Source organism: Echinops telfairi, unplaced genomic scaffold (assembly GCF_000313985.2).
Source record: "Echinops telfairi isolate 266 unplaced genomic scaffold, ASM31398v2 ScPeMD7_3533;HRSCAF=4204_0, whole genome shotgun sequence".
NCBI lineage: Eukaryota > Metazoa > Chordata > Mammalia > Afrosoricida > Tenrecidae > Echinops > Echinops telfairi.
Window position 1 is genome coordinate 31672414 of NW_022107431.1, and position 26725 is coordinate 31699138.

Below are 26725 nucleotides of genomic sequence, written 5' to 3' on the forward strand. Positions count from 1 at the left end.
GACTTGTGGGCTTGGGCAGCATTGGGTTGGGATGTTTTCGTGATGCACACTTTCTTTACATAAAACTCTCTTATACATGAGTTGCTGTGGATTTGTTTCTAAAGTAAGTAGACTAATACAAGGAGTATAAAGCCCTGTCTTTCTCCAGGGAGCTGTTGGTGGTTTTGAACTGCTAGCCTTGCAGGTTGCAACTGAACGTGTAACCACTATGCCTCCAGGGCTCCTTACAGCCAAAGATTAGGCTTCAGTAAACCATTAACCCGTGGAATGTGTTAACATGTGGTACAGATTCTTTGCTTGCCTCCCCTTTCTCATCAATGTTCATTTACCGGGGATTGACAGAGTTGGTTGGCTTTATCAATTTAACTTTGCGTGATTACAGAAAACACAAATGATTAACCCATGTGATAACTTGTGATGTCCTCCCATTGCTAAGGATCGCTGGTGGCACGCTGGTTAGGTACTCTGCTGTGGCAATCTGCTTCCATGAAGATTTGTAGCTTGGGAAACCCTACAGGGCAGCTGTTCCCTGCCCACTTAGGGTTGCCCTGCGTCGGAATCAACACAACAGCAGCGGGCTCATGCTAAGCGAATAACTGCTCCACTCTTGGGCTGGGCACCGGTGCCCTGGTGACCTAGTGGGTTACACATTGAGCTCTTAACCACCAGGGCAGCTGTCCAAACCTGTCAGCTGCTCAGCGGGAGGAAGATGAGGCTGTCTGCCCACGTAAAGGTTTTAAAGTCTCAGAAACCCTTACGAAGCAGGTAGGGTTTTTCCCTTTGTCCTGTAGGGTCACGATGAGCCGGAATCGACTCGATGGCAGTAGGTTTGGGGTGTGCGATGTAACATACAAGGTTCCTCAGAACTGGTTCCAACAGACGTCTCCAGCTGTATCCTGCCCAGCCTGTGCTCCGCTTTGGGGTTCCCCTCGGGCTAACATTGCCCCCAAGAGTGTGAGCAGAAGTACTTTTAAAGCTGAGTGGCTGGCATGACTCCCAGAACACCACCCAGAAAAGGCTCTAAGGAAGCCCCTAGCTCTGCGTTCATCAGCACGCTGGCACCCCAGGTTTTGACTCCTAAGACCTCTCTGCATGACCTGTGACCTTAGCGGCAAATAGAGTGCAAGCCTGCGGCCTCCAAAGAAGGGAGGCCTGTGTCCCGCAGAAGCGTCTGCAGGCGGCAAGCTTTAGCAGAATCAGGCCAGGCAGCAGGAGTGCGGACTCACTTCCAGGTGCAGCAGGTCTGTTCGCTCTTTGAACACTCTGCCAAGGTGTGAGGGAGTCTGGGAAATGTGCTCTCCAGCTCCTAGCCACTCAGATGCCTAGGAGCTGTTTGCGCCGTGAGAGGTCCCAGGCACCATCAGTCTCGTCTCCATGACTATTCCCGGCCACACAGCTCACTCTTTGTCCCCTTTAGGCCTTTGCACTGTCTGCCAACTTCCTATGTTTCTCCATCTCCAAACCCTCCTCCCCCTCCTATGTCAAGTTTTCCCTGATTGTGTGTACACCTTTCTGGTCCTCACGAGCGGCCAGCGGCGGTTCACAATTTGCCCTATGACCTCTTTACTCTTTGACTTCCATGACATGGAATTCCTTACAGGCAAAGAGGAGAACAGCCAGTCCAAACGTGTTGATCCCAACTTGTGAGGGACCCAGAGGACAGGGTAGACCTGCGCGTGGGGTTTCCAAAGCTGCCGTCTTTACGGATCCTTCTCTCGTGGCTTCAGATCCCGACCAGGTGAGGGCTCCATCACTGCCCCACGGACGGACGGACGGGGACTCCAGGGAAGGCGGGTGCCAGCCCCAGAGAGGGGGAGCCTTGCTCAGGGGAAGCCGAGGTGATAGGAGAGGCAAAGATCCTTTGTTAAGAGACCCTGGTTATCCTGGCAGCTCTAGTTCCGAGAGCAACATTTGGTGTGAACAAGAGAAGGTCAACGATGGAGGAGATGATTTCTTTGAATTTTTGTCTCCAGTTAAAAGGCTCTACCAGTCTGAGAGGCTGCAGAGACCAAAACATTCAGTTTTTTGTTTTATTACCACAGCCCCCGACCCCCCAAAACAAACTTGCCGCCATTGAATCGATTCCTACTCATGATGACCTCATAAGGACAGGATGGAACTGGCCCAGTGGGTTTCCAAGACTACCCCTTTAGGGGAGCAGAAGTGGCTGGTGGGTTCAACTGCTGACCTTGTGCTCAGCAGCCCAACGCTTAACCCAGCACACCACCAGGGCTCCCAGGGCAAAGTGAAATTCCCCGGAGCTTATTACTTGCATGACCCGTTTTTCTCCCTGAAAGAAGGCATTCCTTCCACGACAGTGTCCACTCTCTCCCCCAACTCATTTCAGGCAAGTGGGTGATGACCCCCTTTTCTGTGAATGCTTCCTTGACTATCACAGACCGTCACACGGTGTGGAATTTGGGAGCAGCTGGTTTTGCCTTGCAGCGAGCTTGGCACTGGGCACAGTGTGCTGGCTGGCCTGGCTCTGGCCCTCCAGGAGCTTGGGAAGCTATCAGGCAGGAGAGGCAACACCACAGTAAGCTAGGAAACGTTCTTCCTTAAAGGGTTTAGCTGGTCTAAGAATGCATCACTGGTAGGAGAGCGTGGATTGGTTGCGGTAAGGGCATGTCATTAGATAAGCAGCAGGGAAGTGTAACTGTGGAGCATAGGGGGCACAGTTAGGGGAAATGCTACTTCACCCAGAGCACAGAGGGGAATGAGCTGGCCCTCCTTTGATCGCTGTGGGAATCTTCTGAAACCACGCTCCCGCCATTTGCATAGACCCCAGGAGAATTTCCAGGCTGGTGCTGAAAGGGATCCTCTGCCCCAGCACTTCCAAATGCTCTCTTTTGCCACTGTGATGTTTTTAGCACATTCCACACATGGAATTCCCTCTGAATGAAGCATTCACGTTGCCATTCAACTTGTCCGAGTCCGGGGTGCATTCTAAATCAAATTATACAAGAAGCTATTTGAGGCATTCAGCAGCTGCAGAAAGAAGAGTCAGTGTGTGTGTGTGTGTGTGTGTGTGTGTGTGTTTTGTTGTTTTTTCTTAATCTGGTGGGGTGGGGGGCGTGTTGAGCTTGGTTGAAATGAAGCTCCGACAGTTCAGAATAGAGAGTCGTCACTGTCGCTGCTGAAGTGGGAGGGGAGTGGGTGGTGGCTGAGAGGTGGCTTTCATCCTAGTTCAGCAGAGCCGACCTACAGCCAGGAGCGTGCCCTCGATGATGCCCGGGGACTGATGTTGAGAATGAGTGTGATCTATTCTCTGGAGAGTGTGGTGGACTCCTCTGTCCAGTGGGGTCCAGCAGGTGAGTATTTCCCTTCTGGAAGCAGCGAACACTAAATAATTCACTTGCCGTCAGACCCAAGCGGGTGTGCAGAACCAGCAAGCCCGGGATGGAGCCCCGTCAGTTATTTTAAGACTGCCTTTGACAGTTGACGGTCGAAGTGTGTATGTCATGAAATGGGGTCTGCTAATGAAAATCGATTGTGGCAGCATCGTTTAAACCTATTTTATCATGGAATGATTTCTGTGCGTGCAAAGAGACAGTCCTTTCAGTAAGGGGATAGGAGCTGATCCGTCTGGTTGTTTCGGAGTTGCTGGACGACCTTAGGAGAGTGGGGGACCCATTGACATGATAGGTCCTATCTGGCTTGTATTCTGTCTGATCGCTCCCTTTTCTTTCTTTGCCTTTCTCTTTTTGACTTCCATCATTTCTTATGTCCCTTTCCTCTCCTTTGTTGGTGTAAACAGTGCGGGTGTCTGCACTTGTCAGTCCGATCCCTGCAGTAGCTTCTACCCCACCCTCTTCTACTTTCTCTCGGGCGCAAACACACAAGCAAAAGAAAGACATCGGGGCAAATGAGGAGGGTCCTGTGCAGTTCCAGGTTTCATATCTTTCATGTCTTTGGCAGGTGGGAAGTCTTGTCAGGCCCTGCCGATCTTCATCTGGCCCCAATTTTTCTTTGCCCTCCATTATGCCCTGCCTTCCGTGGCTCCCCTCTCAGATGCTGATAGGAGTTAAGCACATCAGTTTTTACAAAGTCAGTAGCTGGCCAGGACCTAGTGCTGGGTGTGTTGTTCTAATTACCATCTGATTTTTCTCAGATGCTACACAGACCTAATTATGCGGGCTTTGCAATCAACTTGTCTCCCCCTCCAGCTGCGCCCTGATTCGATTGCCCTCTAGTAACGGGAAACCAGATGACTGGAGCGACCGAGTGTTCATTTCAAATACACTCTCAAATCCTTGCTTTGGAAATACAAGTTTCCCCCACGATCCAAAAGTTCCTGTGAAACTTTTCTTAAGCCCAAACGAAGTAAAGCAAAGAAGTCATTGCCGTTAAGATTATGTGGGAAAGAAATCAGTGTTCCCAACCTCCTCCCTCCCCCTCAAAACCTCCAAATCCCACATCTAGCCTCCAACATAGTGTCCACAGACACTGTTCAAAGCTACGGCAACTCGATGCTGAGTGTAGCTCCCAGGGAAGGCTCTTGGGGGCGCGGCCTCTTTAACTGCTGGTTACAAAATGAACACTGACAGATTTTCATCTTTTGGTTTAAAGTGAACATCCTCTGGGCATTTGCTTCAGTTTGTGAAAATGGGTATTATATGGCTCGTTTGTAAATCGAAAGGGCGTAAAACTAATTTTTCAAAAGGCAAGGCAGTATCTATTTATTGGGTTGCTGGATTCAGGGACACGGACCACTATGCAACCGAATACAATAGTATTCTTAGTCTTGCCGCTTGCTGCCATGTGCTGTTTACTTCTTATGAATAATCTTGTCCTTTTGAACATAAGAACCCAAGAACATGAAAAATGAGCTGATGCGATGGCTTGATTCACCTCAGAAGTCTTCACGTGCCTGACTTTAAAGAAGGCTCTGCCTGTATAGGAAACTTCTGAGAGAGAGAGAGAGAGAGAGAGAGAGAGAGAGAGAGAGTTAGTTCCCAGTGAAGGGTACCCGGCAGTGCAGGTGAACGAGTTGTTCAGCGATGTTGATTGCATTCTTCCCAGGACAGGAGAACAGCCTCACGGTTTCTGTTCTGATGGTTCCACTAATTGTAAATCTTTTTTATGTTGGACGGACGTCCCTGTGAGGAGCACTGGTGAAAGCACGGGGCTGCGAACCCAGAAGGTGGAACCCACTAGCCAGGCTGAGGCGGCAAGGTGTGGCAGGCTGCTTCCATCAAAAGGCAGCCTCGTTGAAAGCCCAGTGGGGCAGTTTGACTTTGCCCTGTGGTGTCACTCCTTGTGAGTCAGAGTCCAGGTGGCTGCAGTGGGTTTGGCTTGGGTTGGACCTTCCTTTACTTACGCTGCCCAATCTTCACTGCCATGATCAGCCTTCCTGACATTCATGTTTCATGAGGAACTCTGGTCTCAGTAGTTTAAGATAACTTAAAGTGTCTTTTTTTAATTTAAGGGCCAATATGAATCAGATGCATAGTATCCTTACATAAACCAACCTTTATCATGTCTAGAAATACAAAGAGTTGGAGACATTCAACTCTTAAGTATTGCGGTCAGTTCATCAATAAACAAAAGTGGTCTTTCTTGACTTGTCTGCTTGCATGTGAACACGGGTGTCCCCTAACAAGAGCAGTCCACCACACCAGCTTATTAATTGCAGCATTCATTCTAGCCATGTGTGAAACAATTAAGAAACCACAGGCATAGAAAAAGTAAGCACTGCACAGGTATTTAAGTCTTCTGTTTAAAACGTGTGTTCATAGAGCTGGCCACATCGCTCACCTCATTGTCCTTGAGTGGATGCTGATGCACAGTTACCCTGTAGGAGAGGGTGGAACAGCCCCTGTGGGTTTCTGAGGCTGTAGATCTGTTTGTTTTCTTGGTAAGGATCATTTCATTGGGGACTCTTACAGCTTTTATAACAATCCATGCATCAATTTTATCAAGCGTCTTTGTACATATGTTGTCATCATTATTTTCTAAACATTTACATTCTATGTGAGCCCTTCGTATCATCCCTTGGTATCCCCCCTCCCTTGTAACCGTTTGATACATTATAAATTATTATTAATTTCATATCTTACTTTGACTGCTGTATCCCTTCTTCCTGCGGGTTCTTCCCCCCTCCCTCCCCACCTTCCTCCTACCCTCCTGGTATAGCTACTCCCATTTCTGTCCCTGAAGGGTTTATCTGACCCGGATTCCGTGTGTTGTGAGCTCTTATCTGTACCTGGGTACATGCGCCGCCCTGGCCTGCAGTGATAGGCAGGATTGGGGTCATGATAGTGGGGGGTGAGGAAGCTCAAGAGGCTGTAAATCTTTACAGCAGCAGAAACTTTCTTCTTTCCTCCCCAGTTTGAACTGAGGAGTCTGAACTGCAAACCACCATCCGATTAGCAGCCCAACAAGGTCTCCTTACTACTTAATAATTCACTGAAATCAACATTTTCCCTAAATCATCATACTTACTCATCATTAATTGAGAAGAAATTAGGTCTTATTTTTCCTTGGTCATTTAAAATTATTATTTTGTTTTAAATTCTTAGAAACTTTGGTTTCAGAATCATCTTCCCTCCAAATGAAAACACCCTTTAGATGGCTTTAGTAGGAAGTTTTACCTTTTGTTTGAAAGTTGAAATGAAATTCTTTTTTATTCCATTCTAGTTATTCCGGTAAAGTAATGGTCCCCTCATTGATTGGGGAGTGTCTTTATATCCCTCAAGTGTTGCAGATCCTAGGTACTATATAAATGCTTGTTGTTCATGTTGGGTACTGTTGAGTGGATCCTGACTCATAGTGACCTGGTGTGCACCAGAAGGAAGCCCTGCTTGGTGCGGCGCCAGTGCACAATTGTGAGCCCAGTTGCAGCCACTGTGTCAACCCATCCGCCTCTTCAGTGATCTCCCACTGAACCCAAAGTTTGAGAAGTGTGTTTCCAACTTTGTCACGAGGCCCAGGCATCACAGAGAAGGTTCTCTCATTGGTTAGAGACAAGAATGCTCCTTGGAGACATGGCTGCGATTGGCGGTGGTGGCGGCGTGTGTTCGCACACTCAAGCATGCTCATGTTTGTGAAGACTGGGAGGTCTGTTCTGTCCAGAGTCAGCAGTGCTATCACTTACTGGGCGGCATCCGCCCTGCCCCTGTAGGTGGCAGCCTTCTACTTTTTTTCTGCCAGCTTCTCCTGGGTAGTCTAGATTAGGAAGTCTGTTTGTTTTCCATTTTTGCTAAGTGGAAAAGACTTCCCAAGAATAAATCCATCGTAGGCCTTGTAACACCATTAATAAAGCAGGTCCTTAAGACTGTCCAATTTTCTAAGTACCAGAGGGCCCAGAATTTGAAACATTTAGCTAATCACTCTCTAAGATTAATGGGTTCTACTTGACTTTTCATTCCACAACGACAATTTCCCCCCTTCTTCTTCCCTGAAGATTTCAGAAGAAGCCATTCTCTCTCTCTCTTTTTTTTCATTTCATGTGTTACTATTTCTTTTTGACATTTTAATTATAAAAACATGTAATTGAGTAAAAATTAAACAGTCTTTTCTCTAAGGTATGCTTGGCTCTTCATATGAATCGAGAAGATTATTTGAACAACTGAATGGGCAAAGGTAAAGTGATTGGGGCTAGAGGGGGGAGTCAGTGGTGGTCCAGGGGTAGAATTCTCACCGCCCAAGCAGGTGACCTCGGTCCGGCTCCCTGCCCATACCTCTCGTGTGCAGCTACCGCCTATCTGTTAGGTGCTGAGCAGCCCTTAGCGACGTTTCCAGGCTGAGACAGACTAAGAAGGCCTGGTGGCATGGTTACACAATGGGCTGCTAACTGAGAAGCCAGCCGTTGGAAGCCCCCAGCCACTCCAGAGGAGAAAGACAAGGCTTCCCACTAACATCAATACAGTCTTGGAAACCCTCAAGGGCGGTCTACTCTGCCTTATGGGGTCGCCGCCGTGAGTCAGTGTCGGCTTGATGGCAGTGAGGGTCACTCAGAAGCCCCATCTTTCTCCTGCCGAGCGGCTGGTGGTTTCAAATGGCTGACCTTGCATCAGGGTGTGACCAGACTAGGACTGTGTGAGGTGCCAGGTCGAATTATTGGCTCAAGGATAGGATAGTCATAGTTTATGAAATTAGTTTTTCTCTTTATGGAAGACAGTTTATTTTGGGGGGCAAGTTAGTCTTGAAGCGTCATGTCATTTATTTTTTGAAAAAGGACACTTGGTTCTTTCAAGGAGTGCTTTCTAGGAATATTAGCATTTGAATCAGAACTTACCAGTGAGTAGAGGTGTGTCGGTGGGTAAGCCTGGAATCAAGCTCGCCGAGTAAAGAATTAGCCGGTGGAAAGGCATGGTGGTGGGAGCCTGATGGGTCGTAGGGTGGTATATTGGAAACAGGAACACAAGATGGTGAATTCACTCATAAGGTGACCAACTCTGGTGTCTACTGCAGGTCATTCAGTTATTTTGTACAGTAAAACCAAACCAGACTCACTGCCATCGAGTTGAGTCGGACTCAGAGGGATCCTATAGGTCAGGGCAGAAATGCCCTTCTTCGTTTCTGAGACTGTAACTCTTCCGGGTAAGGAGCCCTGGTCACATAGTGGTTACATGATGGGCTACAATTGTAAGGCCTGCAGTTTGAAACCACTCCCCAGGAGAAAGACAAGGCTTCTTGCTAACGTGTTAGCTGCTCTTGAGTGGCCCGGGCATGATGAAGTGAATTGCTGCCCTGCCCTGTGTTACCCCCATAGCCACTTGCAAACAAGTGCTCTTGGAATCCATAGGGCTTTTTAATCGGATGATTCTGGAGGATACATTGCCAGACCTTCCCTTGTCTGGTCCATCTTGATTTGGAACCTCTGCTAAAACTTGGTCAACACCACGGCAACACGCAAGCCTCCACTGACAGGCGGTGGAACCTGTGTGGGGCGTGTTGGTGAGGAACCAGACTGACTTGGATCCCTACAAGAACTCCAAACCCACTGCCATCGAGTCACTTCTGATTCGGCGACCCTATAGCACCGGGTAGAACTGCCCCTGTGGGCTTCGAAGACCCTAACCCTTTACAGGAGCAGAAAGCCTCATCTTTCTCCCGAGGAGCCAGCTGTTGGTTTCAAACTGCTAACCTTGCCGTTCACAGCCCAACTTAACCCACTGCATGACCAAGGCTGTCTATTCAACATTCATTTCAACCTCACCGCCTGCCTCCTCTCTTTAGTCATCTCAGAACACTCTCTGGATCGTCCTTGTGAACTGGAGAGATGTGATAAACTTAACCCTGTAGGCAAAGGGAAGCTTGCCGAGCTGTGTCGGCAGGTTCCTTTATGTTTCTGCCTGCTGATATTTTCTTTTTCGTCCCCAGAGCATGTTTTATCCGCCTGCCTAAGCTTTCATTTGTTCAGCATTTTGTCATGTGAATATTGTGGCTTGACTAACCTAGTCACAGGGCTAGCAGACGTTTTGAAATTGGCCGAGCAGATGGCAGCAGTGGTGTTGGATTAAATTATTAACTAGGAACCACAGCAGAACCCCTGAGCTTCAGCACAGGCAGAAGGAAGCATGTTTGCTGGAGGCAGAATTAACTGGCCAAATGGCGGCTAGATCAGGTTCCTTCCAGAGGATTGACACCTGATCCCTGGAGGCTTCCTTTTCTACCTCCAGCCACTACCTCCACCCCATACTGATGAAGGGGGAGGTTTCCATTTGTCTGCTTTTCAATATGTCTGAAAGCCATTGCAATGCGAGTCGTCATTAATAACTAATTCAGAAGCAGAAGAAAGAATCATGGGACCAGTGGAAGGTCTAGAATATTACTGGTTTCTAATGCGCTTTTGTGAAAAAAACGTTCACGGAACCGTTAACATGGTCTATTTTCTTTTGACGATACCGGAGACGTGTTCATTCTGCAGACATGAACTCTACAGGGCTACTTTTTTGAGATGTGTGTGTATGTGTGTGTGTGTGTGTGAGAGAGAGAGAGAGAGAGAGAGAGAGAGAGAGAGGAAGAGAAGGGGGGAGGTGGTTTGCAACTTTATTTTGCGACTGTAAAAATATGAGTATAAGAATACATCGCAGTATATATTTGAATTTCTCCTCGTCTCAAAAAGGGGGGTTTATAGCTGGTTAATCCCTAACCGGTGTTCTGTTCAGGACCATGAGTTAGTTTGTGATGTGCCTTAAATCTCTTTTAACCTAGCAGCACATCGCCTTTGTTGCTGTTTTTATCATGATCCTGCAGAGATTGATCTGACCGGCTGAGCAGCTCACCTTTCATGTTCTTCTCACTCTTGTGTGTCCCATAAAGTAAGAAACTCATCACGAATTTTCATGTGAATTCATTGGAGGCGATGTTTCAATTTCACGTTTCACAACCTCAGGGGACACACGGTATCAGCTGTGCCACCATTAGTGTCTGCTGGGCTAGGGCGACGGTAGGCTGGCTCTTCCATGATACAGTTCCTTAATATTCCTTTACTCCATCAGCTCCTCACAGTACTCCAGTAGCTCTTCAGTAATGGCTTATACAACTAATAAATACGATGTTCTGTTAGGTCAGCGGTTCTCAACCTGTGGGTCGAGACCCGTTGGGAGTTGGATGACCCTTTCACAGGGGTTGCCCCATTCATAACAGTAGCAAAATGACAGTGATGAAGTAGCAATGAAAACAATTTTATGGTTGGGGGGTCACCACAACGTGAGGAACTGTATTCAAGGGTCAAGGCATTAGGAAGGTTGAGAGCCACTGTGTTAGGTGTTTCCGAGTGGGTTCCGACCTGTAACAATGCCGTCCTATGCCAGCCTCACAGTTGTTATGCTGCCATTGCATCAGTCCATCTCATCGAGGTCTTTCTGCTTGACCACGCATGATGTCCTTTTCCAGGACTGGTCCCTCCTGATGACATGTCCGAAGTACCGGAGACAAAATCTGGCCATCCTCGCCTCTCCTTCCAGGACAGATTGGTTTGTTCTTCTTTTGGGGGGCAGTTGGTGGTATATTCAATATTCTTTTCCAACACCGTAATTCAAAGGTGTCAATGCCTTAGTCTTCCTTATTCATTGTGTGTTTTTCCCATGAATGGGTTGACTATACCTTGGCTTCAGTCAGGCTCACCTTAGTCTTCAAAGTAACAACTTTGCTCATGAGCACTTCAAAGAGATCTTTCGCAGCTGATTTGCCCAGTGCACTAAATCCCTTGATTTCCTGAAGGCTGCTTTCCAGGGGTGTTGAACGTGGAGCCAAGAAACATCTAATCCTTGACCCCTTCAGGCCTTCCTGCATTTCTTGCCATTCCACTCATTGGTTCACTTGTGCGGACGTTTGTTTTCATTATGTGGAAATGTTACCCATTCTGAAGGGTGTAGTCTTTGGTCTCTGTCAGTAAGCACTAAATGCCCTCTCTTCATTTACTAAGTAAACAAAGATAGAAGGTTTGAAATGCTTAAGACCTGGAGCTCTTAATAGATGACAAACATTCATTTGTGAGGAAGAAAGGTCTGGTGAGAACAGGAAGAGATCGATTTTTAAGTGCTGAGTCTCTTTTGGTATGCTTCTAATCAAGTAGAGGCCCAACAGCAAGCCCTCTTGCCCTGTTGTTGATGCTGACTCATCGTGACTGTCCAGGGCACTGCTTAGAACTGCTCCGTTGGTTAGAACAGGGTAGAACAGCCTCCATTCTGAGGCTGTGATCTTTCCAGAAGCAGACAGCCACGGCTTCGTGCACTCCAGTGATTGGTGGGCTTGTTGGCAGGTAAGTTCTTAACAGCTGCAGCCACCAACTCAAACCCAGATTCAAAGCCACTGCCATCAAGTCCCAGTGTCACCACCACAACCCAAACTCACTGCCATTGAATTGGTTCTGACTCTAGTGACCCGGCGTTGGGTTTTGGAGACTGTGAATCATTACAGGAACAAACAACTTCATCTTTTGCCCACAGAGCACTGGTGGGCTTGAACAAATGACCCCATAGCAACCTAACGCCTAACCCACACCACCACCAGGTCCCCTTAAACAGCAAGAACCCATAGTTAATTTCATTTATCTTTATTATTATTATTATTGGCCTATCTACTTTTATCCATAAGGCAATACACTGACCCTGTAGATGGACCTTGGGCCTCAGCTCATCCCCTCCCTCAATCCAAGTACACTCCGTTCTAACAAACTGGCACCTTGCTCACCCTACCCCTATCCCTCCTCCCCCTCCCCGGATAATCGCCAGAGACAAAATGGGTGCACAAGCAAATGCGGTGAAGAAAGCAGATGGTACCCAGCCACCAAAAGACATAGCATCTGGGGTCTTTTTGCTGAAGAGGTGCAAGGTGTCTCGGGGCGAAGGCAGCGCTGTGAGTGCTGGCTACCTGGTGCTCAGGTTGCAGGTGCTTCTCTGGCACCACATGCAGCACACAGTGAGTAGGATCCACCTTGTCTTTAAAAAAAAAAAGGTTTAGTCTGTTTTGTCAACTACCTTTTTTTAGAGCATCATAAATTAGTATTACTTAATGGATGAAATTTAATGAATTTAAATTTCATCACATGGAATTCTTAAGGATAAATCTTCACCATTTCTGACCAATGATGTTTTTTTGAGGAAAATTATCTTGTATTGTATCATTCTATATTGTACTAATTGTTTCTATTTTTTCTTCTTCTCTTTTTTAACATTTTATTAGGGGCTCATACAACTGTTATCCCAATCCATACACACACAATGATGTTTTTTTAAACTACTTATTTCAAGCATTTACTATCTTAAGGTAGTAAATAATTAAAAGCTAGGGTTGTCATATTTAGTAAATAATACTATAGCATGTTTGGTTAAATTTAAATTTCATATAAACAGTACATTACATATTTAGTATAAGAAGGTCCTTTCAACATTTGGGAAATACTTACCTTGAAAATTATTCTTGTTTAACCTGAAATTCAACTTTAACCGAGTGTCATGTATTTTATCTGGCAAGCCTAATCCTGTGTGAAAATGTTCTCTTGTGTTTCTGCATTTATGACTGTATGAGTTCACATGCCTGTATTGCTGATTTGTGGTATAGCATCAGAGAATGATATTTACTTTGATAAATAAGGGCTACAACTGCACGTAATTGCTCTCAATATGAAAGTGTTTATAAATCATAAAACATGCTTTTATCTGAAAGTTAGTTATAGGAAGACTTTGGTCCTTAACAGACAAAGGATAAGTCCAACCTACAAATAACTTTCTCTAGTACTAAAGCATTATTCTCAAAGTTTATTCAGTAGATGTTGTATTAATAGTTACATGTTAGAAATGCCACAAATCCTATCCTATTAAATGTGTATGTTCTGGGTTATAGATCCAGGAGACTTGTATTGGATGCTATATGCTCTGATATTTCCAAGGGCCCCCAAACTTTGAAATGCATAGAATGAATGGGGTGTGTCTGTGGGTTTAAAAGTGGTATTGCAAGCATTTCAACCTTGTGGAAAGCTAATGGCTGCACTTAAATTAACTTAGTCATGTACAGCCTTCTATTTTAGATGCTAAATTTGGTTTTTAAAAATAGCCTAAACCAAATCAACAACCAAAGTAAAAGCACAATTTATAGAAGAGGGTAGGCCAAGGAATGTTCCATGGGAAGGGCTGGACTTTGCTGAGCATCAATTAGTGCACAGGCCTGGCCAGAACGCTGGTTTGTCCTGCCTTCTGCAATGGAGAAGCCCACAGAGATCTTCAGTGAGGGGAAAGAAAACAATCGATTAGCTGCATCTAGGTGATTCTAACTCATGTCGACCCCCACTGTTGCAGAGTAGAACTGTGCTCTAAAGGGGACTTCAAGGCAATGACCTTTGAAGGGCAGATCTTCAGGCCTTTCTTCTGAGTCTCTTCTGCTCGGGCTTGACCCCTCAACCTTTCCTTTGTAGCCAAGTGCTTCACCTTTTATACCACGCAAGCAGCCCAGGTGGCTCAGTAGGTTATGGGTTGGGCTGCTCACTGCAAGATCAGCAGTTTGAAACCACCAGTCTCTCTGCAGGAGAAAGATGAGGCTTTCTACTGCTGTGAAGAGTTAGCCTCAGAAACCCACGGCAGTTCTACCCTCTCCTGTGGACGCGAGGCTTTTAGTTGTTTGTCTGTTTTTAAGTTGAGGGTCTCTTCTTTGTTGTTATCAGTTGCCCAGGGGTTGATCAGCCTCATGGTAAAGACCCCAGTTGTGCAGAGTAGAACTGCTGCTTAGGTTCATCTTTCAGAAACAGCGCACCGGCAATCCTCTTTACGGATCCCAGAAAACCAAACTCACTGCCACCGAGTCGATTACGGCTCACAGTAGCCCTGTAGGACAGGGTAGAACCGCCCTGGTGAGTTTTCGAGCCCCGTAGCTCTTTATGGGAGTAGAAAGCCATGTATCTTTCTCCCCGAGGAGCATCTGGTGGTTTCGAACTGCTGACCTTGCAGTGACATATAATTACCAGGACTCCTTCTTTATGGAGAACAGATTTTCATCAACCATCAGAGTGAATCTTATTATGTGACCCAGTCCCGGTTTGTTTCTGCATGTCTGCTGGAGTGCAGTTCTCTCAGTACTATTTAACAATGGGTACAAAAGCTATTGGGTTCAAAAGAAAGGCTTGAGATGCCATCCGCTTGCTTCTCACACCGAGGGCCTGTAGTGTGTGTAAAGGGGATGAGGAGGTGGAGGGGGCCAGCTTTGGACGCTGGGAGCTCAGTTTCTCTAAGCCAAAGACAATAGTGCTCTTAGCTTTTAGATTGAAACATATAATCTGTTGTTATTAATAAAAAATAATGAGGGTGTGTTTTAATATTGTGCTGAAGATGAAAGCAAGGGTGGTGACAGGGATATTTATTAAACAGCTAGGGTTTAATTTATCAAGTTCATATCTTAGGTATATATAGTTCCTGAGACACGTTACAGACTCTATAAATTGTTGTTAGGTGCCGCTCAGTCGGTTCCAACTCCCAGCAACCCTGTGTACAACAGAACTGGAAAAACAAAGAACTGCCAAGTCCTGCCCTATCCTCACAACCCTTATTATGTTGAAACCCGCTGTTGGGGCCACGGTGCCAATTCATCTCCCTGAGGGGCTTCTGCTCTTTCTCTGACACGCTTCTTTCAGCAGCGTACTGCCCTTTCTTCAGAACTGGTCTCTCCTCCTCATGTGGTTTCCCCTTGCTTCTCAGGAGCATTCCGGGTGTACTTCCTCCCAGACAGGTTTGCTCATTCATCTGCTCACCTGTCCACAGTGAAGACTCTTGGCCAGCACCGGCGTGGAAAGGCATCCGTTCTTCTTCAGCCTTCCTGATTCATGGTCCAACTTTCGCATACATATGAGGTGATTGAAAATATCCTGGCTTGGGTCCACAGACCTTAGAACTGAGGTTCATACTTTGTTTTAAAAGGTCATTTGAGGCAGATTTTTCCAGTGCAGTACATCATTTGATTTCTTGACTGTGGCTCCAGGGCTGTTGATCGTGGATACAAGCAAGACTAAATCCTTGACAACTTCAATCTTCTCTCTGTTTATTATGATGTTTACCAAGCAAACCAAACTTATGCCATCAAGTCAATACTGACTCATAGTGACACCCCCCCCTTTGTTTGTTTCTGAGACTGTAATTGCTTACAGGAGTAGAAAGTCCAGTCTTTCTCCCGTGGAGCTGCTTCTGGTTTTGAACTCCCAACCATGCAGATCATAGCCCAACTCGTAACCACTACGCCACCAGGGTTTGTTGACATTGAATTGTAATCCATATCGAAGGCTGTAAGCCTTGATCTTCATCAGCAAATCCTTCAAGCTCTCCTTGATTTGGACGAGCAAGGTTGTGTCAGAGGTATATCATAGGCTGTTAATGAATCTTCCTCCAATGAGGATGCCATTGGTGCCGTATTTTTCTTTAGAAAGATTTTCTTTCTTTTTTTAAAAATATGCTGAGTTAGTTAATTGTGCCAGCCTGGCCGATAATCACATGTGGTGCTGGTTGAAAGGCGGAGGGATAAATGGGTGGTGAAGCCTCGCCTTTCTAGTTCTCGGGTCTCTTGTTTTGTGATGGTTGCATCGGGTGCAGCTGCCTTAGCAGTTCCCTGCTTCAGCTTGCAAGATGGATTTCCTACAAGACATCCCCAAGGAGAAGCCGCATGAACCTATCCCGATGCAGCCCTGGGTGCTGGAGCAGCCATGTGGAGACCCCTGCCAGTGCTGAGATGCTTACACGTTCACTGACTCAGCTTTCCTCCTGCAGTCGGCATTATTGCCTCTGTTTTGTGAGGTGAAGGACTTTGTGGACTGGTGTTGGGTATGGGTTAATGTTGGACTTGTGGGCTTGGGCAGCATTGGGTTGGGATGTTTTCGTGATGCACGTTTTCTTTGCATAAAACTCTCTCTTATATATGAGTTGCTGTGGATTTGTTTCTCCAAAGTACCCAGACTAATACATATGCTCAGCATAAAGATTGAATCAGTATGGTAAAAAGATACGACCTTGATGCATATCATTCCAGATTTTAAACTGTATAGAACACTTTTGTTCAAATGAGTGCCTCTCGGCCTATATACAGGTTCTGCATGGGCACAAATAAGTATTCTGGAATTCCCATTCTGTGCAATGTTATCCAGACTTTTTTATCCTCTGTGTGTAAATTCCAGCCGTCGAACAACCACGGAGCACATTTCTGCTCTATCTTACAGTACGAACTGACTTACAGGCCTCTTGGTATTAAAATAACAAAACAACAAATAAATTAGTGAGTTGATCCACGCTGATTCCAATGTTAGGTGATCCCATGTGTGCCAGACGTGGGCCATAGGGTTTTCATTGGCTGACTGTCTTTCAGAAGTCAATTGCCAGAACTTTGTTCTCAGATGCCTCTCTGGGGCGCCCGTAACCTCCAGTCCCTCTGGTCATAGAGGGGTTAGCCAGCCTTGTGTGCCACCCAGGGAGGTGACCCTTGGTGCGGTTCACTTTATTAAAAGGGGAAGAGAATTTCTCTTTTGACAGTGGAGGGGAAACATCTCTCACTGCGTGATGGCTCACCTGACATTTTAAATGAGATCCCAGCTTTTGAAAATTAGAGCCAGTGGGATTCACTGCATCAGTTTTTGGTTTGATATCTTCATCTCCTTTATGAGTATTATTATTCTTCCTCTCCTTTAACTTCTCTTGGGTCATACTTTTCTAGGGAGCTCCGTTGACTGGGAAGGTCTGTCTCCTGTTTATTACTTTATCCTTACCTCCACACCCATCCGAACCCCTTTCATCCTGCTCAATTGTTTCTTTCACCCCCTCCATGTTGGGCTGCGAACGGAAAGGCCAGCAGTTCAAAGCCAGCAGCCACACTTTGGAAGAAAGATGGGGCTTTCTACTCACGTAAAGAGTTTGATCCTGTATCATAGGGTCACAGTGAGTGGCATCAACTCGATGGCAGTGAGTTTGAGTTCTCCCTTCTTTTTTTAAAGTTTAATATACGTACCAAGGAGCGCTGGTGATGCTGTCAGCTAAGCATCGAACTGCTAACCTCAAGGTCAGTGGTTTAAGCCCACCATTGCTCCGCAGGAGAAGTGAGGCTATTGGCTTCCCATAAAGATTTGCAGCCTTTGAAACCCTGGATGGTCTCAATGCGCTGGAATCAACACATCGGCGGGTTTTTAAAATGTACACAGCGTATACCGTACTTTTCAAAAGTTTACATTAGGGTGCTTTGCTTTGACTGAAAGACCTCCATTAGCACCTGCCTTCTCTGAGAGGAAGCCCCTGTTATGAAAAAGGTCAAGAAGAGATACTGGCATGCAGTCCGTGCTTACAGTGATCCTTCAGCGGCAGCAACACCGCACCCCATCAGCCTCGAGGTGCCCCAGGCTCCTTCCCCCATCTCAGCGTTGAGTCGCCATGGCTTGGAGCTGTGTCAGCGAGCATATAGCAGTGCTGTTTTACCTTGCATGTGCTATTTGGTGTGGTTTGCTAAGTTATTTATTTTGGTTCTGGAAATTCTCAAGATTTTCTCTTTGTACATTACTGGGCATCACTTCTTTGTTTTCTTGCCACTTTGACTCTGACGGGTTCATAAGGAAGGCACCACTGTCAGGCTGCGGAGAAACCACCCTGCAATGTGTTCCGTGCTCCGTGTTGACCTCCCATGATGTCAGCTCCACGGGGCAGGGGTCCTACCTCTTTGTCCGCTCGTGTATCTCCTGTGGACGTCCTTGTTCCACACGGCGGGCTGTGTGCTGCGGAGGGGCTTGGGTTCCTGGGGGGGCACTTTCTGTCTTCAATCAGAAGCATGCGCTCACACGTACCCTCAAAGACGGGCAGGTTGTGAGGACGAAGACTGCTGCCCACAGGTCTGCCAGCCTGGCAGGAAATGAGGAAGGAGCCTGGCAGCACAGAGGGTTACTCATACCCCACCAAGCCGCCCCACGGAGGAAGGATGAGGCTTTCTGCCCCTTGGAAAACTCACAGGGGCAGTTCTACTCTTGTCTGCAACGTGGTTGTGAGTGTCCATCAAAGGCAGTGCGTGGAATGGAATGAGGTCAGGAGGCCAGTCTTGGGCACGGCTGGGTCACTCTTGCCTATACCTTTGTTTTCTGGGGGTAAGCTCATCAGGCACCCTAATTTAAGGCTGCTCTCTAACCTGCAGGGAGCCCTGTTGGTGTCCTGGGATATGGGTGGCGCTGCTAACCCCAAGGTCAGGGAGTTTGGGACTACCAGCTGCTCCAGGGGAGGAAGATGAGGTTTTCTACCCCTGTACAGTGGCAGTCTTGGAAATGCAGTGGGGCCATTCTGCCCTGTGCTGGGGGGTCGCTGTGAGTCGGCACCGACTCGATGGCAGTGAGTTTGGTTTGGCGTATAACCTTTCTGCTTAGTCATTTTTCATTTGCCACCTGTCGGTGTTAACGCCTTTGTAACAAAGCGATGTATAGGAGAAATGAAGATGGATTTGAAAGGGGTGATAGCATCCGTGGCAACAGGCAACGTTTGTGTGCTGTCTCTGCGGAGAGATTCTTGTGATTCTCCTGGAAGCCAGATTCCTGGGGCCCTGGAGTAGGGGTGCCTGAAGTGTTCTTGAGCCATTAAGGAGCCGGGGTCACCCTCATGTCAAACAAGAGGCTTGTTAAGCAGGTTTGAGGAGGTCTGTCTCCCTTGGGTGCTGGGGCTCCTTTGGAGAATTAGTCACCTGCAGGATTCCCAGCAGCCCCAGCGGCAGAGTGGTTATGGGTTGGGCTGCAAAATGCAAGGTCGGCAGATCAAAGCCACCAGCTGCTCCATTGGAGAAAGACCTTTCACTCCTGGAAACAGGCTCAGCCTCGGAATTCGCAGGAGCAGTTCTACCCTGTGCTGTTGGGTCGCTATGAGTCGGCACCGACTCATTTGTAGCCTGTCTTACTACCCCCTCTGCCGGGCACCTGCCTTGGCAGTTTGGGGATACTGCTGCCTCATTGGAGTGTTGTCTACTCACAACAAATATATTCTGTTACCCTAATTGTTGGCTTCTCTGCACACTTAGGCTTTTGACAACTTGTTCTGTCTGCATGCTTTTTACTGTGGTTGTTCAATAAAAAGTAAGTTACGCAAGTTTAAAAAATATGTTCCCCCCTCAGGAGGAATCATTCCCAAGCTTCCCCTGGAGGGAGGGAACCCTGTATATAGATTTTATTCTTTGACTAAGAGCTTTTGTTATAAACGAAATGTTTCAAATTAGTGAATTATTGCATTTTTCCATTCCGTTACAAGTCTGGTGGAAAGCTGTATGCACTAAGAGGTTGGCCCTTGTCGCGAAGGGGAGTTGGGGTGAGATGGAGGTGAGAGCCTTGCCTTTTGTTTCTCCTCCGTGTGTCCTGGTCTGCAGGCATGTCCTCCCCATCCCTGTCCCTTTGCTTTGCTGGGAGCTCCGTTTGGGACTCCCTCATCCGTCCTATGTTTTCTCAGTGGTAATTGCAAACTAGCCCAGGAAGCCAAGGCAGGAGGGCTCTTCAATGCTTTGTGCTGCCTGCCCTGCAGGGCGCAGTGTGTGCGGGGGAGACGTGGCATTTACAAAAGGAGGCACTTCAGGTGATACTTAAATGTGTGATGGAGATGAAAATAATGAGGACAGTTTATCCAATTTCTCCTTTACATTGGGGAAAGTTCTCTTTCTCCAGCTCCACCTCTCTGCGAGAGGGGGCTGTGAAATGCAAATGAGATCACACCGCGGCGCTATTACCAGGCTGGTTCTCTGCCCTGACGGACGGGCGGAGGGGGGGAGACCAGCATCCTGCTTTGCAGCAAAACGCGAACACGTTGGCCGCTCGGGAAGATTCGGTTGTAAAGTTAGACTGCTCCCCACCAGTTCTGGGGTCTGGGAGGCGGCGTCTGGGGGCGTGGTCAGAAACAATAGTTTGGCTCTTCTCTCACCGCTCCCCCACCCCACCCCCAAATCAATTCAAATCCTTTATATTCTGAATGAACTGCGGAGTCCAAGAATCAGCATGCAATTGCTTGCAGACTTGTGAGCTCCAATAAAGAGATCTGCGCTTTCATCGGGGCCCAGTGAAAATGGGGAACACATTTGCCCCCTCACCCCCACCCCCACTTCTGTGGCGGAAAATCTGCGCTCTTCTCGTGGTCCCCAAGAGGACGCACTTCTGATCTGAGTGACTGGGCACCAAGGCAGGAAGCCTGACGTGTACCTGGGAGCCGCGATTGGCTTTCTCTTTCTTCCTGTGCACGTTCGAAGTGGCTGCGCGCAGCCCTGAGATTAGGTTTCACTGGGAGCTTTTCAGGTTCAAGGATGGTTAATGGTTTGTAACCGCCCGACGCCCGACAATAAACTCAGCCTCCACCTTCTTCAGCTGGCTCTCGCAGATGCCCAGGGAGACGAGACGGGAGGGGAGGTAGCTCCCGCCAGCCGCTTCCCCACCTGCCTCCTGGGATTGACGCCTCTAAACTCACGTAGCCATCCTGGAAATGGTGGTCTTCATTAATGCAAAGATCAAGTCTTTCATTAAACTTTTCCAGAAGAAAAGTAAGTCGTTCCGTCTCTCTGCCGCGGGTGTCTGAACGTGCTGCGCGCTGCTTTGAGTGGGGGAACCCGTGAGGGAACCGATGTCATCAGTCGCGGTGGTTGAAACGCCGCCTTCAGTCAACCGAGCGCGCTTTGGACCTAACTTCTGGGCAGTCTGATGTGATCCTCGCGGGTCCTTTGGGTTGGGATTTTTAAGGGCGTTCGCTTCTTTTGTGGTTCTCAAAAAAAATGAAGAAAAGCCCCTTTGAAGAGGAAGGGAAAAACACTTTCTATTTACCTTGTTTCCTTTGATGTGTTTTTTTAATGTATAAGAACTTTATATCAAGAAACAAATTGATTTCACGGAAGTGGCCCAGCCCCAGTCCACATCAAGTGCACTGGTCAGACGCTAGCTGGAGGCTGAAGTGTATCCTCTGGCCCTGTGGTTTTACGTGCTTCTTCAGGAAGGGGTGTTGGGTGAGGTGGCTTCCTCGTGGATTTACTATTGGTCTAAATTTGTTCTAGCCAAGTACTTCTCTCTTCCTTTAAAACTGGAAATTTTGAACATTCGGGGTTTTGTTTTCTTTCCTTGTATTTGATCTTACTTTGGGGGGCCAGGGACTCAAAGCTGGATACCTGTGGGAGGAGTGGGGGCATTGGTGGAGGAGCAACAAAGACCAGCACTGGGGGCTCATCTCTGAATGGACTGATTCGAATCAGCCCTGGAAGGGGGCGGTGGTGACTCAGGGAAGAGACAAGTGCCCTTTCAGGGGATGCAGTTGGTGGCTGCACAGTCGGGCGATGGTGCGATTGGAGGCTCCAGTTACTTGGATGTGATTTGCCCTTGGCAGATAGGGATCGTTTCCATTCTCAGTATTTCCTCGCTCCGCAGCCTGGGCATGGAATCTGAAAAGCAGATGGACGTCAGCACGCATCATGCGGTTAACCCTAGTGAGCCTTGAGAGGAACGCTGTGTCAGTTGGGTGCTCTGAGTCAAGTGTCTGTTGGTGTTGTGCTTGGAGATGAGTGGTGACATTCACAGAGCGGAGCATGTGCTCAGGGGGCCTTACTAGGTGCCTGATAGGCACAAAGCTTACAGTGGGACATTTCTCTCCTAAAAGGACACGTAGTTCTGAGTATTTATTTCCCCATTGAGCCAGGTATGGAGAATGTGTGAATACTGAAGGCATACTTTTTTGGAGCCTGCACTTCAGAGGACGGGCTAGGCTGAAAGCTGCAGAAAAGATGATTTCTGGCCTCGGGGCTTAACCTGTGGCTCAGGATGTCTGGGGGGTGGGGAAAGCGAAGTCCCTCTTCAGTTCTCACTGCCCCTGTCACTACCAGGCTTTGCATGGGTTATGTCAGGAGCCGTGGACTGTTTTCACCGTCCTTCCTTTGATCCTTACAGTAGCCTCCATAGCTGTGCTATGGGTGCATTCAATTACTTTTTAATGTGCTGCAATAAGTACAGTCATGTGGGAATGCCGGCTCACTATACTTGGAAAATCTGATTTTTCGAGTTGGGCTGCTAGCAGCAAGGTCATCTGTTCAAAACCACCAGCCACTCCTTTGGAGTAAGACAAGGTTTTCTACTCCAGTAAAGAGTTACGGTCTTGAAAATCCACAGGGGCAGTTCTGCCCTGTCCTGTAGGGTCATCATGAGTCAGCAGTGACTTGGTGTGGTGAGTTTAGCCTCTTGGTGTTTTGTTGTTTTTTTTTTTGTTGTTGTTTCCTTTCCAGGCACATGTTACCTTCTGAAATGTTTTGCCCACTGTTAATGTCATAGGTCGGAGTTGGGGAAAAACTGCCTCCTGCCTCCCAGTGTTCCTCATGCCAGGCTTCCTCTACTTCTTAGACTTGTCTCTCCAAGTTACCCTATATGCTCAGGACTTGCTCTTGTATGCCTCCAGCCCCGCTTCCGTCTCCAGGACAGTGACCATGTATGAATGGTATTTATTTATGGTTTTGCTCCTCATTTTGGAGCTCCCTTGGGGGGTCCACCTTAGATTCTGTTGTCTGGGGAATGGTTGCACGCTCTATAGGCATTAAAAGAAAGCAGTTAGAAGGAGAAGAACATTATTCTCACTTTCCCCTTCGATAGTATGTTCAGTTTTGTGCTGGGAGAAATTCAATCAAAATGGGCATTGTTGGGAAAAGTCAATGGAATGGGAATGCTCTGTTGGGGTGCCTTTGTTCTTGTTCTTGATTGCAATATAAAGAATGATATTTCATGAAGACAAGAAACAAAAGTTTTATAGCACAAATTGATTCCCATTTTGACTAGATAGGCGGCTTAAATATATTCGATGGGATGTTCTCACTGAATTTGTTAAAAAGCTAATTGTGGTTTTACAGCAGTAATGTTACTAAGTAACACCCTTTAGAGCGGTGGTTCTCAGCCTTCCTAATGCCGTGACCCTTTCATACAGTTCCTCATGTTGTGGTGACCACTCCACCCACCCACCCCAAACCATAGAATTATTTTTGTTGATACTTCATAACTGTAATTTTGTTGTTGCTATGAATCGGGTGATCCCTGTGAAAGTGTTCTTTGACCCCCAAAGGGGTCGCGACCCAAAGGTTGAGAACCACTGCTTGAGAGAGACAGGTTTTGTCCCAACTTTTAAGTGAGACACTTGTTTTCTGTCCGGATAATCTTAACGTCCGCTGGCGCTCTGACGGGTTGTGGGGCACTCAAGTAAGAACTATTGGCCCTGTCAATTCTGACAGTCATTCTGTAACGCTGGAGTGGAGAGAGGCCCTGGAATTCTGGGAGACAGGTATCTGAACAAACAATTCAATGGAAACATTGCCTGGAGGGCCGGCCTAATAGTTTCAGCTGGTGCGACTTCCCCTCATTCAGAATTTGCTCCCTTTTCCCTGTGCCAGGAGCCCCGGTGGGGCGCTGGTTAAAGCCCCTGACCGACACCCTACAGACAGCTGGGCGGTTGAGGGCAGTAGCTGCTCTGCAGAAGAAAGGCTTGACAGTGGTCTTTGTCAAGAGTCAGTCTTAGAAACCCCGCTGGGTCGTTCTGCACTGCCCAGTAGGGTCCCTGTGAGTCTGCATGGACTCAGTGGTAGTGAGTTTCTGCCCCCCACCCCCCACCCCGCTTTGCCGGGGAAAGAGGCGTCTTTCTGCTCCTGTAAAGAGTTACAGTCTTGGAAACCCACAGGGGACAGATCCACCCCATCCTTTAGGGTCGCTGGACCTTAGAATCGACTCAATAGCCATGAGGGATTTTGTTGTTGTTGATGAAGAACTGGTTTACACCCTGGGTGGCTCACCACCAAGCCAGAGGTTCGAAGCCACTGTTTACTCTGCAACAGAAAGATGAGGCTTGCCTTTTCCATAAAGCGTCGTCTTGGAAACCCACAGGTGCAGGTCTCCCCAGCCCTGCAGGGGCGTTGTGCGTCGGAGTGACTGGAGGGCAAGGAGTTGACTTTGGGGGCGTTTGCTGGCTCTTTCTGATGGATAGGTTCCACTCAAACACCAACCCGAGGTTAATACATTTGGAGCCAAGGCAGCTCGGTTTGACCCCTGCATTTCTCCTCTCTTTCCACAGCTGTTTCCAACCTAGACGAGGAGAGCAGATGGACAGTCCATTACACTGCCCCCTGGCACCAGCAAGAGAACGTTTTCCTCCCCACTACCAGACCCCCATGCGTGGAAGACCTGCATCGCCAGGCCAAGCTGAACCTCAAGTCGGTGCTGAGGGGTAAGGTGGCATGCTTCGCCTACTTATTCTGGGATGACTAATTGCTAGAACTGAGAGGGTCAACCTGAACACTCCTGGTCAAAGGAGATCTCTTTACTCACAGCCTAATACACAGCTGAAAATGTTACTGTCTCTATAGAAACACGCCTGTTTACGGGTATGCAAATCTATCTTCAAAGAGCCCACTCTTGTTGAGAAACCCTTTAGGGTGTTTAACCGGCCAGCTCCTATGCAATCCAAACAAACCACCGCTGACAGGGGAACTTGCCAGGGCCTTTTAAAGCTGTTGTTAAGTATTCAAAGCAAATTTCTTAGAGCTGGTGCTTTCTAATGGTGTGTTCTGTTGTGTTCCAAGCTGGGTTTGGAAAGGGGAAGTATCTATCCTTTGCAAGCATGCCATGCTGTTCACTTTTAGGAAGTTGGCCGCGCCCAGCTGGGCTCCCTGAAGCCGAGGCTCTGTCCGTAGAAGGGCAGAGTCCGCCTGGACTAGAGTGTGTTCCTGTATTTAAAAAGCCTGGGTGGCACAAGGGGATTGCAGTCTGCTTCTAAGCTGGAAGTTGGCAGTTCAGACCCACCCATCTGCTCTGCAGAAGCAAGGTCTGGTGAACTGCATCCATAAGGATTATAACTGCTGCCTTACAGAGCAGCTCTAGTCGGTAACCCATGTGGTTGCTGTAAGTCAGAAGGCCGACCCAGCGGCAATTCACAATACCGTTCCTGTATCTTGTGTAGAAGCCTCATTTTCCACTTCAACTCAGCAACATTAAGAAGAGTAAATGTGATGTATGGATTGTTATAAGAGCCGCCAATAAAATGATCTTAAGAAGTCGAAGAAGAGAAAGGGTATGGTAAGGTTTATGGAAAGACCCTCACTGTCATGACTCCAATTCTACCTTACAAATCTGGCTAGACCAGAGCATGTACTGCTCTAAGCTCTTTACGTGGATGGTTTCATTTAATCCTCAGTAATGGCACAAATATAAGGCACTAGCCTGAGATCTCAGTGTGTGGTAGAACCAGGATTTCATAAGCTGAGGCAGGCCGAGCGTATTGTTGTGAAAATATATACAACAAAATATACACACATTCAGCCATTTTTCGATGTAGAGTTTATTAACTATAGGTTCATGCTTCCTACTGTGCCACCGTCAGTCTCTGCCCACGTTTCATCACCATTCACTGAGACTCTCCACTTCCTGTGTGTAGAGTTACTGTTATCCGCAGCAGGCATTATTTTTGATTGAGTTAAAAATGGTTGGTTAGTTTAAAGATGAATTTAAGTTCAAAGTTTAAGGTTTAAAAGTGGTTTCTAGGCAATAGAGATGGGGATTTCTCCAGCTTTAATGTATTCTGTAAATCTGGTTTCCAATAAGAATTTGAAGTTCTATTCCACAATTTTGTTCTTTGGATCATGATCGATCACTTAGATTCCAGATCAAAACATTCAGCAGGGGGAACTGGCCATCATCTATTTCTTCTGGTCTCATGGCAAAGGAGTTGATAGTTCATGTATGTAATTAAACCTGCCTGCCATTTCCTTTTCCAGACAAATAGTCACCAACGGTTGTATCTCAAATGGCTTCTGGCAAAGAGCTCCTACTCTTAATTGCTACCGCTTACTGCCTTCAGCAACCACGGGTAGCAATCTATCAGTCTGGCCCAAGGGCAAAGTGCAAAGGTAGGGTCTCTGATTTGTCTATACTTATCTACAGTATAAGCCACCCTGTGTAAAATACTCAGACGATATATCCAACATTACTGTGTGTGAATTCAAGGAAGCAAGTAACTCAGGTGTGGAGAGAAAATGAATAACTTTCAACAGAATCACCAACAACGTGGTGCAATCATTTTTTGTCATAGCCCAATTGATTTTTCTTCCTTTACATTTTTCATAATACTCAGTCTCATGTGTATACCTTCAATTTGTCATCTTTTAAAAAATTTAATCTTGTTGAGGATACAAATGGGAAAACATACACCAATGCTATTGTTTCTGTAGTTCTACGTTCATTGACTTTGAAGGCGTTCTTCCAAGTTGGAAACCAAGATCACCCTCCTTTTCTGAAAGGCTCCTTCTC

The 26725-nt window shown here is 47.1% G+C and overlaps 1 protein-coding gene across 3 annotated transcripts in view; it reads left to right on the forward strand.

Moving 5' to 3' along the window:
- The window catches only part of NHSL1 (NHS like 1), a 185115-nt gene that overhangs the window by 74438 nt on the left and 83952 nt on the right, over positions 1–26725 (forward strand). For 2 of the 3 annotated variants that reach the window (XM_045294383.1, XM_045294380.1), the window contains exon 2: positions 24495–24647. In XM_045294383.1, the coding sequence (XP_045150318.1) occupies positions 24495–24647 (153 nt within the window). Of the gene's footprint in view, positions 1–20862; positions 20953–24494; positions 24648–26725 lie in introns of those variants that run through there. The other variant, XM_045294381.1, reaches the window with a different exon arrangement.